Below are 15,905 nucleotides of genomic sequence, written 5' to 3'. Positions count from 1 at the left end.
TGGAGAAAGACATTATTGAGTTGGAAAGTGGTATGCTCAAGTTAGGCTGTTTGACCAAAACCTACACCTGATGTCAAGAATACAACTTCATCACTGAACTCTGTCTTGCTTCTCTGTTTTACAAAATTACTGCCTGCTTTTGAAAACAAACAGGTTTTTTGTGTGTTTTCTGCAGATTCAAATTCGAGCACATCCAGCATGAATGGATTGGGCTCCAAACCTTTCAGCATTAAGGTGGAAAAACAACCTTCTGGAACGGGATCTGGATGTCAGCAGGGCTCACAAACAGAACAATCCTGCTTGAGGAAGATCAGGAGTCTGCTGGAATTGGGCATTATTTGTTTACCAGGTAATTTGTGCTGATAAGTCTCTCAAAAAATGTAAAGATTATTTCTAAAACATGAAACCAAGGTAAATTTTTTATGGTCAAACAAAATAGACAAGTTATCTTTAAATCTACCAAGACATCTTGAACACTGTAGAGTACAAGGTGATTTTCTTACATTATTCACTAGATTCTTCTTTGTAAAAACCGAGAACCCAAAGCTAACAACCATTTGATTGTGCATTTAACAACACAAACAAACAAAAGTGCATTTATTTAAAGAAAAAAAATAAATATTTTTCTTGTTCTATATTCGCAGGCAGCAGGGACAGGAATGGCAGGGCCGTGGTCGAGGTCCATGGTGACAGGAAGGAGTGGACGTCCCCTCTTGTGTCAGCTGAAAGCATTTGTGAATTGCTGCTGTACTTACACTCCATACCGAGGTACACCAGACAAGTCACACATTGTCCTTAATTATTAGCTCCTAAATGGTGGGCAGCTAATTGGAAGATGACTTCAAGTCCTCTATTTTTCAGCCGAGAGGAATAAAAACTGGCTTGCAGCTGCATGCAGTGACACATTTAACCACAAGAGGGCTGCAGAACATCATTTAGAAATATTTAGAAATATTGCCTGCATGTTTTGTTTTTTTTTTTGCAAAAGGGAGGCATTACATTCCAGCCACACAGAGTGCCCTGTTGTTAGTTTATAACCTTTTCTGTACAATATATTTTTTAAGTTTAGTCATCCAACACATGAGAGCATCTAGTAGTGACCAACATTTCCAGTGTTTCCACACAAATGGGAATGCTCTATTATTAAGAACTTTAACAACATCACTTATTAATACTTGGTTTAATGTTGACTTTTAAGATTTAGAAGCTCTTTGTCTTACTATTTTGACCGTCCAGTGTCTGCAGCAAAGAGACATGCCACAGCAGTCTGCTGCAGCTAGACCAGCTGCCAGCAGTCTGGTATGTAGTGTCTTGCCAGAATTAGCATCATTGTCTCATGTAAGCTCACACACAATAGTTTGCCTGCTCAAAAAGAAGCCCATATAAGTGGTATGTGAATACCTCCTCAGCATGCTGTCAAATCTTACAGAAACTTGTTAACTACACATTCTTTTAAGTCAAGTCTGTGGCAGCAGATGAACACCTAATACATGCAGGACAATGAGGACCAGGATTGGGAAACACTGCTGTAGCGCTTGGCTAAACGGAGTCCTAAATATCTGATTGCACAAAGTAGAATAAGTCACATAGCATGGTGAGAGGAGAAAAGATTCAGATTCATTGCAGGAAAATCACATGCTATCATTAAACTAATGTGCACAAACTACCAGACAGTTGGGCATTTTATGAGCACGGAAATAGGTGACATCATCAGGCCCACAACAGGTAACAGAAAGTAAGTTTTCGCAGGGACTGCCAATCCAATAATAATAATAATACTAATAATCTCTAGAATGGGATTGAGAGATCCTATAGTTGTTTGTGAGCAGGTTCATGTCAGATGGAAATAAGACAAGGAATGCAAAAGTTTAGAGTAGCTCAAGCCTGCAATGAGAATTCACAAAAATGGATCCTGTGTCAAGCTCTGGTGTGCTCTAACTTGATGCAATGTTTTCATAGAAAGGACGTCCGAGAGCTGGGAATGACTCTGGTGATTAATGGCAGGAAGAAGCCGCCTCCGCTTCACCTCTACAAGGCTCTACTGATGGCACAGGTTAAAACATGAAAACTGCATGCACATGCTCACGAAGCTGTCTGATAAGATTCATAGTTCTGGGAAGGCATTTTCTACCAAAGCACCTGCCTGATTTTCTTGTAGATACAGGATCTGAGGGTTAAGGGTGTTTGCTCCCGGTTTACATGTGCTATAAAGCCATATACTTTGTATGTGCTATAGTTTAATGTAGAGATTATATCATGTCTAAATATCTTAAAAATACAGTGATGCTCTGTGAATGCAAATCATATTCTCCTCATTTATTTTGTGTTTGACTTTTCGCATGCCGTACCAGGAGCAAGCTCTCCACGCTGTTCACAGCATCATCATGTTGATGGATAAGGACAGCAGTCCTCGGCCGGAGAAGCAGCCGGGTCTGCAGGTCAGAAATCGCAGCAACTTTCGCATCCATCAGTTTCTTTCAAAGTTGTAGTTAGATGAAAGATGAATCACACTTCCTCAAAGTCTTTGTGCGTTTTTTTTCTTAAATAGATGGATGTTGTTACTTCGATGAGAGCCCTAAGCAAAACAGTGGAAGCTCCCCAGCTGACCTCTGACCTTGGAGGGACGTTTGCCTACAATCACAAGGACTGGATGCAGTTCCATCAGGTATAACCAGCTGCAAAATTTCCCTTCGAAACTCAGGATTGCTCAACCTCAGTTCATCTGATGAAATTTTTGATCACACTAAAACAAAGGTCAGATATTATTTAGATACATTTATTTGCTATTAATCTTATAAAAAGAGTAATAGTAATAGAAAACAGGATGCATCATGTCCTTTCACTTTCTGATGTTTTAGCTCAAGAAACTAAAATGTTAGCCTGTTCGCCTTCACAAAATAACTCAAGCTCACTTAAATTAAATTGAAAGTTTCTGCTAAATTTAGGTCTGAACTTTGACTGGGCCACAGGCTTTGGTCGAAACCATTTTATTGTATCTCAGAATGTGTATGTGGTGTCTTTCGAATCCCATTTTAAACTTTACCACAGTTTCATCCCTGTGCTGTCTGAGTTGTCCTTTGGTCTTCATGATTCTGTTTTTTTAAGCATATTTTTATCTCTCTGAGAACTTAGAGCAGTTTTATTTATAGTGGGAATGCATCGCCTCACTTTTGGTTGTCATGTGACCTGTAACCTTAATCTGCAAGGTTCAGTCAGTGTAAATATTTTTATAAGGCGCTTCACATAATTTGATGTGATCAATTGTGAAGTAAATGCAACATTATCACTCTGCATAAACAAAGCTCATGCCATATAAACATTTGTAGCAGCATAAAAGTCAATGTGCTCTCATATTTACGAGGTTCTGCTTGCATTTTCGATCTGGACAATTTATTTTACTTCACTTGAACCAAAGAATGTTCCAGCTTCCCGCTTTGCATGAGATTGCAAATCTAAACAGAAGGGAATTTATAAAGTCTTACTCTGCCAGAACTGTCGATCTGGCAGTTTTAGATCGACACCTACCCTGCAAGTTCTTTGATGCAGCGTGAGATGTAGAAACTAGATAACGATATGGTGTTAAATATTTGACAGCTAGTAGTTTGCCTGAAGAGCTGTGCAAAGGCACGAAGCATGTATTTTTATCAACGGCATCAAATTAGTATTAAAGCCTAGAGAAAAACAAACTCATAATTATTATTTCAGATGACTGAGTGAAGTTTTGGATGTAACTTCAGACGATATTTGTGTGAATATTTTCTGTGGTTGCAAATTTCACATATGAGTGCACATTTTTTTCTGCCTCCAAATTTCTTTGACATCATTTATGGATCACATTTCTGTGGTTTTGTCGTATACAAGAGAGACCTGCGACTTTGTATTTACACTCACCAGTCACTTTGGGTATGACACGGGGTTGGGGCCTTAGATTCAACAAGGTAACAAGGAATTATTCATCATCTTCTCTATGTAGAGATATTGGTGCAAATGGACATGATAGAATCACAAAGTTGTTGCAGAATTGTTTGCTTCACAATCAGGATGAAAATCTTTAGCTCCTGTTCCTGTTCTTGACACAGAGAGGTTCTCTGTGTGGAATATTTAAGAACCAAGAGCTGTGTGTATTTACAGTAACTCTTAGTAATAATATTCAGTCTGTTCGGTCTGTACCTAAACAATATGTTTGAGATCTCCTCCATGACACGCCGTAAACTTTGGGTGATGAACAGAACTTGCTTATTATTGGATTTTATACGATTGCAGAAGCATGTACCTTTCATGGCAAACCTGCGAGGGGCCAACAGCTTGTTGCAAAAGGCCATCAAGAGAGTGGACAGAAGGAAACCAATGGACTCTGCTGAGGTCGGACAGGTTCACAGTGTAACAGATGTCAGTTTTTCCATTGGTCTCACATCTTGACCCCCAGTTTTGTGGTTACTGCAGGAAGTTCAAGAGAGCATACAGGAGCAAAGAGTTCTAATGAAGGAGGTTCTGGAAGACGACAGACTGGTGACTCTGCAAAAGGAAGGAGGGACGTTACTAGCGAGGATGAAGAAAGAGGAATTCAGATTTCTGCAGTCTGAGGACTATAGGTACACGAGTGAACTTTTGACTTTTTGTGTGGCACTTTTAAATCTATATTCTGCAACAAAGGAAGCTCAAAAGACATAGCTACAGATTTTTCTCAATTAAACTATTCGAACTTGTGTGCATGCAGTCTTGTTAGTAAAATTTCCTATATCTGACCAAAATCTTACTTTTTTATTGAATGATTAATTCGAGAGCTGGCGTTCAAATTACTCAACATGGGCAAAGACAAACAAAGGAGAAGCTGCTAAATGTCAAGGCCTGTTTCTACACACTCAGAGTTCTGAGGAAATAGTGGAAGTACAAATGCTGACTATATGCATTCATCTCTGAGGGAATATTTGGATATCGAATTTTCTATTTTACAACAGTTTAAAGGGCATCACTGTACTGATTTTAAAGCTTTGTTGTTCCTGCCTAAAGCTTAAAAGATACATTGATTTCCAATCAAAAGTTTCATTTTGCTAATGCTCCAAATGTTGTGAATAGACAGGAAGCCGAAAAAACTAATCTCAAGTATTTCATTAATTTAGCTCAGACACGGTGTAAAGAATCCTACTTTTAACAACGTGCATTTTTATCAACTTCATAGTCAGGTGTGTTTCAATTTCTGTTCAGAGATGCTTTGGAGTTGGCAACAAGTCTTTACAACCAAGTGGAGGAGAAGCTCCACATGTTGGTGATGAAATCAAATGAGTCGCTGCAACACCTGGAGAACCTGCTCAGGCACAGAGACATGGAGGCTAAAATCATCTCGGTAACTCCATTTTTTTTTTTTTTTTGAATTTTGAATTTTGCTTCTAAAAATCTACTACAGTTCATATTCAACCACAGTGAAAATTTCCAGACATGAAGCTCACACAGAACTATTTCTTTCATACACCATATGTTTTAGCAGTCTTACACCTTCTCTAACTCCTGCTTTATTTCTTCCAGGAGGGCTTGTGGTTCAGTACAGAGGGGGAGCAGATTCTGAAAAACTCTTACTCAACAGATGACACACTGCTGGGCAGGGAAAATTCCTTGGAAGACTTTAATCTGTTTCTCACTAAATCCAAGGTACACTAACACACCAAGAAAAACGCTGTTCACTTACAATCTTGAATGGCCTTTAGTTGCATTTTTCTCTTTAAAGCACAAGAATTAATTGAAGGGCATGGTAAAAGTATTCACACCCCCTACTACCGTTTTTACATTTTGTTGCATTACACCCACAAACTTCAGTGTATTTTATTGAAATGTTATGTGACAGACATGAGTAGAAGAGTGCATAAATGAGAGGTGTAAAGAAATCAATTGAGGTTTTCCATTTTTTTTCCAAATCAAAATGTGACAACCACTGTTTGAAAGCTTGAATTGGTATTCACATCCACGTCGTGCTGCTGTTAGGTCAGTAAAACGTTTGTCTCTAGCAGTTTTGCAGATGTAGAAAAAGTGCCTTAGCCTGGAGAGGGGGTTGGAATTCATTGGGCAGCACATTATTTAGTTCTTGTCTGCTTTATTCTAACACATGGATGTGATTTGTAGCTCTGGTGGTATGCTTAGGGTCATTATTCAGCTGGAAGGTGGATCTCTCCCCTTTTCAAGTCTTTTTTTGGCCTTAATTGGGTTTCTTTTTTTCTTTTTCTTTTTTTTTGCCAAATTTCTCTGCATTTAGTTGCATCCATCTACTACTGCAACATGGCTTGTGGCAAACTGGAAGTGGAACTTCTTCCAGTGATTGTTTTTCTCTCCAGTAGAAGGAAAAACATCCCCAGAGGATGATGCTGGAATCACCGGTTATCACACACTAGAGAGGCTGAAAAAAAAGCACACTTTCAGATTTTAGTATATGTTCAGGGGGATGTTCCTTGTAAGTTTTAATACAACAAAATAAGTCATTCAAAATCATATATCCTTTTGGCTAAACTTTGAAGTTACGTGCTGCATTGTTTGTGTTATAAAAATCCTAAAAGAATACACTGAGGTTTGTGGTTGCTAGGTGAAAAATATGAAAATTCTATAGGAAAATGAATACATTTTCTACACTTGATACTATGTAATTTGTCACAGGATAAACAACAGTATGCCTTGATACTCATCAAGGAGGCGGAGGAGATCATTGGCACCATTAACTCAAGTCCTGCTGCTGAGATTTTTCGGACTCTGGTCGGCACTTTTAAATCGAACGTAGAAGACTTCGTGTTGCGAGCAGAACAAAGACACAAAGATTTAATGTCAGTCGTGCATTTGTACAGATTTTGTAAGCAGGTTTGTAGCTTTATAACTCTTCAGTAGTTTCACCTTTCTTTGTATATTTCTTCTCACTGGGCCTCTCCAAAACTTCACCCATTTTGTTTTATATTTACAGGCAACAGACTGGGCTAAAGAATGCCATAGCCTTTTGGAACAAGTAGAAGAAGGACGTTGCTCATCTCAGACCCTAAACACACTTCAAATGCAAAAAGAGAGATTAGCTGGTGAATTTTCCGCCCCACACTTCCAGGCTCTGAGGGCTAAGGCCTCTGCCATGGGAGCAGAGGCCTCAGGGATGCTGAGAACATGGAATGCAGCCTGGGTCCAGAGCCAGGAAGTCAAGCAGCGTCTTGAAGAGATGCAGGAGAAGCACAAAGGCGTAGAAAAGAACCCGACCCAGCAGACCACAGCTGCAAACCCTCTGGGGGAGCACGAAGAAAAGGAGAGGGAGGGGAAAAGGAATGAGCCGGGAGAGGCTCGGAACGCACGGATCCCGCAGCAGAGCTCTCATGTGGAAGTCGTTAGCACTGCAAAATGTCGAGGAGAAACCATCTCTGCGACATTCTCAAAGCACAACTGTGAATCTGACCTGAGCATTAAGAAAGATTTACTTGAAGCACAATGCAAAAACTCAAAGAACACTTCTGCTTTGTCACAAACTGGGGATTTTCATACAGCGAGCCAATGCAAGTCAAAAGAGCACCACAGCACTGCAGATCTGAACAGTGTAGGTCCTGCAGAAAGAAAGGATTTTCCTGTCCATCAGACTCTAGGTCGGTCTCTAAGTGAGGGCTCGTATGAGATGAGTATCTCTGGCTTTTCGCCTCTAAGTCACAAACACTGCCACAACAGGAAACACTCCCTGGACCAAAATCTGCAGCCCACCCAAAAGCTGCAGACTTTCCATCAAGTGGGTGTGCAGCCAGACAACCTGAGCTGTGAGTCGAAAAGAGACGATAAACAAGGGGAGGGAAAGGACGGTACTATCTCCACCCGGAGTCCGGAGGATTTAAGGGCTTCAGAGACATTACTCACTCCAACAGAAAGCAACCTTTTGTAAGTATTCCTCCCTTCTTCAGTTTCTAAAGGATACTGGAGGATAGTACATGGAAAACAGCAAATGCGGTCACATACACTCGTATTCAGTGCATTAGAAAATCATTTAAAAGGTTATTTATTTCAGTAACGTAATCCACTAAATGAAACACATTAGATATAATCACATACAAGCTGCTTTCAAGCATTTATTTCCATAAAATCATAATTTTCCACTTTAGAGTTGAGATTGAATGTTCTCATTTAATTTCAAATAAGTGACACATTCAGTGTTTTGTGCTTTCTGACAAAGTTGTTGGACTAACATTACTGGATGTTTAGATGTTTTGGGAAAATCCAGCGGTTAATGATGGATTTTTCTGAACGTCTGATTGGTTAAAGGACAACACCTGACTCATTTATTTTGAGGCAACACCTCAAGCAGAAGTCTGGTTTATTCCTGGGTACAATTTTCAGGTGCTAGAAGATGTTACGTTTATAAGCTGTTCAAACGAATCAAAGACTTGGAGTTATGTCCTTTGGTCTCTGGAAACAGAAATGGATGAAACTTTGACCATAATCAATCAAGCAATCAATAAAATTGTATTTGTACAGCACATTTCATCAGCAAGGCAGTTCAAAGTGCTTTACATCATAAACACACAAGAATCAACAGCTGAAACATTACATTTTTCCAAGTGTCATCATTACACATCAAACCGTTTAGTGTTTCATAAACTAGCAGTGTTTTAAAGTTTATTCTCTGAAATACAGGGGACTTTAGAATTTGGTGATGTGCTCTATCCTCCCCTATGTGACAATAATAACTGTTGTCAGATTTGGGTGTAAAAGAAGGAAACTTTCAAACCAGAATATCATCTCAACTGTACAATATGGTTACTGCAACGCGCCCGGTAAGACAAGTAACATTGTCAGCAACCTACAACGTTGCTGACAATGTTAGCAACTTTGTAAATTGCTAACTTACAGTGTTGCAATTATACTATTGTATCTATTGTGCGTACAATGGATATTGTAACATTGCATCCACAAAAAAATATAGTGACTCAGAATGAGATTAAATGAAAAATATTGACGAGTGGTATTAATGTTTTGTATTCTTTCCACTCTGGGTGGCAGCGTCATGTTTTTTGGGTGTTTTGCTGCAAGAGGGATTGGTGATGTTCCTTTTTCCTTTTGAAATTAGATTGCATCATGATGAGTGAATGTTGTGTGGAAATGTTGAAGCAACATCAGCCATGAAGTTAATGTTTGGGTGCACATAGTTTGTCAACTGGACAATGTCCCTAAGCAACTGATCAAATCATTTACAAAGTGGCCCAAGGACAATTAAGCCAGTCGTTTGGAAGGGCCAGTGCAAAAAGCAGCTCTACAAAATGCTCTGAAAAATATTTAAATCTCTTAGTTTGGAAAGAGTAAAAAAAAAAACTATAATAAAACAAAAAAAAACAACTAAAAAGGCTAATTATTCTGGCATTTAGGAAGTAAAAAATATTTAGTTTATCCTAATTGATCTAAAACAGGAACAGTCAAATCAAAAAACTGTTGTGTCTTTTCTGTGCCAATGTATGGTTTCAGCCGCAGATGTAAGAGAAATATTCACATGGCTCAAGAAGGAAATTATGTGACATGCATAGCTAATGAAAAGCGCAATTTTATAAAAGCAGTAAATTTGCATTTTTCATTTCCTACTTTTGGAACAGGAAAGTCCAGAAGATCTTGGAGGAGCTCCTGTCCACAGAGCGGGAGTACGTCAAAGCTCTGGGTTACGTCAGAGAACACTACTTTCCCGAGCTGGAGAGAGCAGACGTCCCTCAGGACCTCCGGGGCCAGAGGGGCAGCATTTTCGGGAATTTGGAAAAGCTCCACGACTTTCACCATCACTATTTCTCGGATGAATTGGAGAGCTGCGTGAAGGAACCGTTCAGAGTCGGGCGCTGCTTTTTGCGCCATGTGAGCTCCTGCATTGCTTCCTGAATTCTTTTCTCTTGCACTGTGTGCAGCTGAAATTCCATTTATTGCCTCCCTAATCAAGATTTTGTGTGAGCCAACTGTAATTTGGCAGATTTTATTCAGTGTAGGGTCACAATTTTCAGTTCTGACCGTAAATTTGGATAATTCACTGTAATCAGTTCCAGTGAAAACCATTCCAGATGTTTCATAGCTGATGACTGAGAATATGTCTGCTGCTCCCAAAAATGTCTGTCTTTCTTTTTAACAATTCAAACGATTCATTTTCTAAACAGGAGGGGTGTTTGACTAATAGAAATGCGACAAATTGTTCTGACCTTTACGCTTTGCGTTTTACATTCTGACATAAGTAGTTTGAAAGGTGATGATGATTGATGGTGTTTATTTGTTCCTTTCTTTCAGAGAGAGAGTTTTGCTCTTTATGCCCTTTACAGCAAAAACAAACCTCAGTCTGACGCTCTTCTTTCCAATCATGGAAAAAGGTTTTTCAAGGTGAGAACCCCTTTTTTTGGTCCCAAAAATAATTTAGTTGTTTTCTGTAGCAGGGAGAACCACCTGATATTTCACTGGATGTCGTGCTCCATGAAAGTTATTTTACCCCTTAGCCTGGTTTATATTTTGTCACCTCCTGGATCTTATTGGTGTTTTCTAAAATAATCCAAAACAAAAGTGGTGCATGACTTTGAAGTTGAAGGAAAATTACACCAAGTTTTTCAAAATACTAATCTGTCAGTATTTTATTGTTAACTTCATAAGTTTACTTTATGGCTTTACACCGACTGATGGACTGAATTTTAGCCCACTTAAAATTATGTATGTATAATTCGTTTGCCAGTAAATTCAACCCAACAACCTTCATTCACCGTTTCATACCACATCTGCACTCTTAACCACAGTGCTGCTTTGTTTCTGTTGCGTCATTCAGCAAAAGCAGCTAAAACTGGGGGATAAAATGGACTTATGGTCCTACTTGCTGAAGCCTGTGCAGCGCATCAGTAAGTACAGCTTGCTGCTGCAGGACGTGATGAGGGAGTGTGGACCGGAGCAAACGAAAGAGGTCGCCGAGATCAAGGCAGCTCTGGAAGTCATCCACTTCCAGCTTCGTCACGGCAACAATCTGCTGGCCATGGACGCAATCCGCCAATGTGATGTAAGCGGGGACGCAGTAGTTGTTTTAATTTACTATCAAAGCAATATCAAGCAAGATTAAAGTTTAGTATTTTCTTTTCGTACTTTTAAAATCAGTGAATACCGCAACAAACACATGATGGAGAAGTCCAGACACGAATCCGTCCCATGTGGTGTTAGGCAATTTTACTGGACTTAGTGATGAATTGGCAGTAACAATGGACTCTAAGATGCAAGAAGGCAACTTTATTGTTAATGTGAAAATTCATCTTTCATTGGTTTGGTGAGGCTAGTAATCCTGACATGTATGGGAGGGAGGTGAGTTAGAAACAATGACAGATCATCAATCTCTCCTGAACTTTTCCCTGAACTTTGCTGTGTGGTGTACGATGACGCTCCATTATCTGGTAAGCAACAGCAGCAGGAATGGAGCTGAATCTACAGGAATGCAGTTATTTCTTCAATGGCAAACAGATGCTCTCTGTTAGAGATAATAGGAAACCTCTGTTTTTTTTATGCTGACCTCTGTCCATTTGAACCTTTCAGGAGCAATCGGTGCTATACCAACAGAGACTGTATAGCAAACAAAATGAAACGTCCTTTGAAAAACTGTTTCCTCTTTTAATAACCACACTTCCTCTTGTGTATGCACAGGTCAATCTGAAAGAACAAGGCCAGTTGATACGCCAGGATGAGTTCATGGTAACTTTCAGGAAGAAGAAATGTCTCCGTCACATTTTCCTCTTTCAAGACCTCGTTCTCTTCAGCAAGACCAGAAAGACGGATGTGGGAAATGACACATACGTCTACAAACAGTCCTTCAAGGTAACCATTTAGTTCAGCATGTCCATTCACAAACATAACCCTGCAGAAAGAAAAACATTTCCTTGTCCAAGATTTAGTAACACTTCCTAACATGCTGACAAGGAGCATTTATGTAACGGATAAAAATGACTAAGCTGATCAGATGCATCTTCAACAACTGTCCTTTTTTATTTTATCTTAATGACAATGACCCCTCAAAGATTTCTGCATAAACTTAAAACCACAAAAATAAACATAAAACTGATTGTACTTCACACTTACAGAAAAGTGCATTGTTTTTTGTTTTTTTCTGTCTTTTCCTTTCTACATAAAGATAAACACAACTTACATCTAACATTTTACGCATGTTTGGCGTTTCCTCCTGCTCCTGCAACGGCTTCGCTGCATTTGAAGCACCAGCTTTAAGAAATCATGTTGTCCTTCTGTTGTATTCAGACGTCTGATATCGGCATGACACAGAACAGCGGTGACAGCGGCTTGTGTTTTGAGATCTGGTTCCGAAAGAGGAAAAGCCAAGACACATACACACTGCAAGCCGAAAGCCGGGACGTGAAGGAGGCCTGGACCAAAGACCTGGAGCGGATCTTGTGGGAGCAGGCCATACACAACAGGGGTACAAATATAAACGCACTTTGAATTGCAAAGGGAAATTCATTTAGTAAGAGCTGTAGTATTTGTTACATGTATTGAAACTCCTGATAAATATATATCTATAAAAAAACCTCGGAAACAAATCAATCTTTAGTATGAAACCTCCAGCAAGTGTTGAGAGATCCAGTTTTATGAATCTGTTGTTTGAAACTAACAAACCTGTGGCACATTTATTGCCACGTTTCTTCAATGCTTTGTGCCAATGGAGTTGGCAGAACGGACATTTAGTCGTTCTAAACAACATTTCATAAGGCTGCAGAAAACAGAAACGGGGGTTTTTGACCATTTCCCATTGTACAATCTGTCTGGGGACTGACGCTGAGAGCTGCAGGTCACTAACGGTGAGGTTTGAAGATTTTGCCATTCTGCTCTTGATGTGAAAAGATAAATGCAGCTGCTTATCCAGCTTAGTGGCCAGAGTTGGGCAAGAGTTGGGGAACACCCTGGATAAGTCACTTTTCTATCACAGAACAACAACAAAAAACCCCAGAAACTTCTGATTACAAGTTCCTAGAAATACCGATGAGGATTTTACTAAATCACAAGTAAAAAAGATCTCATCTATGTCAGTTTTAAGGAATTGTTAGGGACATAAATGATTTTGCATGTCAAACAGTTTGTGTTTTTAGATTTTTGTTTTAATGAGATCAGAGTTCTGCAAGTCAATGTACGTTTATTTCAGCGGTTTTACAATTGCAGTTTTCATATGATAAAGTTACGCTTCATTGTCAGTTTTAAATCTTTGCCAGCTGACATTTGTCTTCTCTGTTCAGAGGTCCGTATGCAGGAGAGAGTTTTCCTGGGTATTGGAAACAAGCCCTTCATGGACATCCAGCCCAGCGAAGCGGCTATCAGTGACAGAGCGATAAACTATGTTCTGATGGGAAGAGGTGAGTATTTGGTGCAAATGCTGGGACTTTTTTGTAATCATAATCAGGTTTATAACGTTTGGTCATCCTTCCGCCGTTGAAAACATCATTTCCACTGTCCCTGCAGAAAACAAAGTGCTGTCCTCGTTGGGGTCGTGCGGCTCACAGGGTGGGCTTCTGGAGGGACGACCAAAATCTGTTGATTCAGGCAGCAGTTCTTCTTCCTCCTCTTCCTCTGGACGCGGTTCCATGCCCCCTATTGGGTTTGTTGTCGGTCCAAAGCGAAGGGTGGTCTCAGGGGGGCTTGTGGGATACGTACCGCCACCTGGATCTCTAGAAGAGGATGAAATGGACCGAGAGAGTGGGAATCAGAACTTACTGTGTGAGTGAAAATTTGAAGACGGCAGGATTCACATTTCCTTTACAACATTAGCAATCTAAGATCCGGGTTATTACTTCCAATTCAAAGGCATGAATTTTCCTGTGCAAAACTTGTTCCTGTCAAGGTTGACGGTTTTGCTAACACCAAAGTAAAGCCGTGCAGTTGGTAAACTCGTCCACATGTTTCTCCGTCCTCCAGTGGACAGCTCCGAGTCGTCGGGAGAGAGCGTGAGCGGTTTCAGCAGTTGCAATCACAGCTGCCGCTCCGCTGCGGGAGAGATGGAGGACAGCTCTTCTGTCTGCGCCTCGATCATCACCTTGAAAGAAGTCGGACCGGCTCGTTCCACTGAAGCTCCGTCCGTTCCCCAAAGCCCAAACACTCTTCAAGAATCTGCAGTGAGCAGCCCGTCACCAGCAGCGCCCACAATGAAACTCAAGCAGCAGCATCAGACCGAGGAGCTGCCTGACAGCAAGGTGTGATGCATGGCCTTTAATTTACTCTGCAGATGGTTTAAAGTAATCCAATAAAATCTATTGGCCTGCAGTGTCTATATTATTAAATACACAGTTTATAAGATGGTGTAATTAAAATTGAATTATGAATCTTTCAGGCTGGAAAGTCTACAGAGGTTTGATCTGTGAGATGCAGTACAGTATAAAGTAAGTATAGCGTAGAAATGACACTTGAAACTGCTGTCACACTGTCCTCTGTCTTGAAAAGTGTGTTGGTGTATTAAACAAAATGCTACTTTGTTCTAAAGGAGAGGAAAGTAAGTGATTGTACCTCTGCTTTTGTGTAGTTTATGTATATTCTGATGGATGTAAAACATGCATTGTCTTACTTTTGCTTTGACATCGCTGTCACATTTACACTACTTTAATTCTGTAAGGATCCGCTGATCCAAGAGGTCAATTAATTTGTAGCTAAAGTGATCAAATGGCAGCACAGAGAGCTGTCAGCCAGCTGGATTTGGCTTCTATTGATGATCCAGACACGAGCAAATCTTTATCAGTGGTGACGCTGAATCCTTTGACTCTTCCCAAAAAAATCATTCTCTGGAGATCAAATTGTGCCACTGCAACGTAGATGACAGGAATTAAACTATTATTTGCACTTTGATTTTATTTTACATGAATAAATAATTTGTTGGTTTTATTTTTTGTGTTTCATTTTTCTCCAGAGGTGAAAAACAAATAAAGGCTCACTGAAGGTCTTCGGCCCTGAGTAAAGTTGTTTTCGCCTTGGAAGTCGGACCCAGGAAGGACTTTACACCTCATTACAAAACAGAAAAACCAGTGGGAACTGTTAATTATTGTACTCAGTGATCAGGTTAACCACTATTACTATTACAGATGACAAGTAAGTACTTCTTTGTGTTTTATGCATTCAAGCACTAAAGGAATGCTTTCACAAATAGATGTTGGACACTATTATATATCCAACTGATTTAACGAGACGCAAAACATTGGACGCGATTTATTTACTACTGCCACTGTTATGCTTTATAAAGTGGCAGTACCAATTATTTTGCATTTTGAGCTTGGGTTAGTGAGTAACCTCAAATATTTGAGTTGGAAGTTCGACTTCAGAAGATATTCCAGTTGACAGCTGATTGCATGTGGAGCATACCATCGTTTCCAGTTGTTTCTATATTCTGTTACAAGTTTGTAAATATTTTTTTTTTTTTTTTTTTTATATCACCACTAAAGCAATCACTTAGAAATATATCTTAATTGATCTGAGATAAATTTAATTTTGGAATGCATACTGTATGACTTTATATAAAATAAAGCCATGTGATTTCTAATCAGATATTTTTAGATGTAGATCATAAAATGAATATAGTCAGGTTGACATATTGCAGTGCTACAGTTAATTGCACAGTGGCTTGAAAACATGTCTTAAAAAAGTTTGGTTTATGTAATAATTCTGTTGGCCTAAATTTAATAACTTGGAGTTTAACGTTTGATATAAAATTGCTTTTATTTTTAAAGTATTTCTTTTCATTTTCAGCCCATTTAAACTGCATTACTAGTAGGTAGTGCATAACGTGTTGGCGTTTTATATCACAAGAAATATTCCCACAAAGTTTTTTTGTGTTTGCATTTCAGTGTTTTGTAATAAAAATAATTGTGACTGTTTATTATCTCTTTATTTGTTCTTTAAATCAGGACGTTTGTTTTTGACTTCTTCTAGCCTAT

At 39.4% G+C, this 15,905-nt stretch overlaps 1 protein-coding gene across 1 annotated transcript in view; it reads left to right on the top strand.

Moving 5' to 3' along the window:
• Positions 1-15,407, top strand: part of LOC122833777 (uncharacterized protein KIAA1755-like) — a 34,850-nt gene extending 19,443 nt beyond the window's left edge. The window contains exons 4-24 of the mRNA XM_044121645.1: positions 176-349; positions 645-768; positions 1,960-2,053; positions 2,352-2,438; positions 2,549-2,665; positions 4,264-4,362; positions 4,444-4,592; positions 5,206-5,344; positions 5,524-5,646; positions 6,640-6,837; positions 6,938-7,878; positions 9,582-9,831; positions 10,252-10,341; positions 10,775-10,999; positions 11,632-11,802; positions 12,238-12,415; positions 13,227-13,343; positions 13,450-13,704; positions 13,903-14,177; positions 14,315-14,363; positions 14,885-15,407. Of these exons, the coding sequence (XP_043977580.1) occupies positions 176-349; positions 645-768; positions 1,960-2,053; positions 2,352-2,438; positions 2,549-2,665; positions 4,264-4,362; positions 4,444-4,592; positions 5,206-5,344; positions 5,524-5,646; positions 6,640-6,837; positions 6,938-7,878; positions 9,582-9,831; positions 10,252-10,341; positions 10,775-10,999; positions 11,632-11,802; positions 12,238-12,415; positions 13,227-13,343; positions 13,450-13,704; positions 13,903-14,177; positions 14,315-14,338 (3,830 nt within the window). The 3' untranslated portion in view covers positions 14,339-14,363; positions 14,885-15,407. The remainder of the gene's footprint in view (positions 1-175; positions 350-644; positions 769-1,959; positions 2,054-2,351; positions 2,439-2,548; positions 2,666-4,263; positions 4,363-4,443; positions 4,593-5,205; positions 5,345-5,523; positions 5,647-6,639; positions 6,838-6,937; positions 7,879-9,581; positions 9,832-10,251; positions 10,342-10,774; positions 11,000-11,631; positions 11,803-12,237; positions 12,416-13,226; positions 13,344-13,449; positions 13,705-13,902; positions 14,178-14,314; positions 14,364-14,884) is intronic.
• Positions 15,408-15,905: the final 498 nt, after the last annotated feature.

The sequence above is a fragment of the Gambusia affinis genome, linkage group LG07 (genome assembly GCF_019740435.1).
Source record: "Gambusia affinis linkage group LG07, SWU_Gaff_1.0, whole genome shotgun sequence".
Taxonomy (NCBI): domain Eukaryota; kingdom Metazoa; phylum Chordata; class Actinopteri; order Cyprinodontiformes; family Poeciliidae; genus Gambusia; species Gambusia affinis.
Note: the sequence above shows the minus strand (reverse complement) of the source record. Positions and strands in the feature narration are given on the sequence as shown.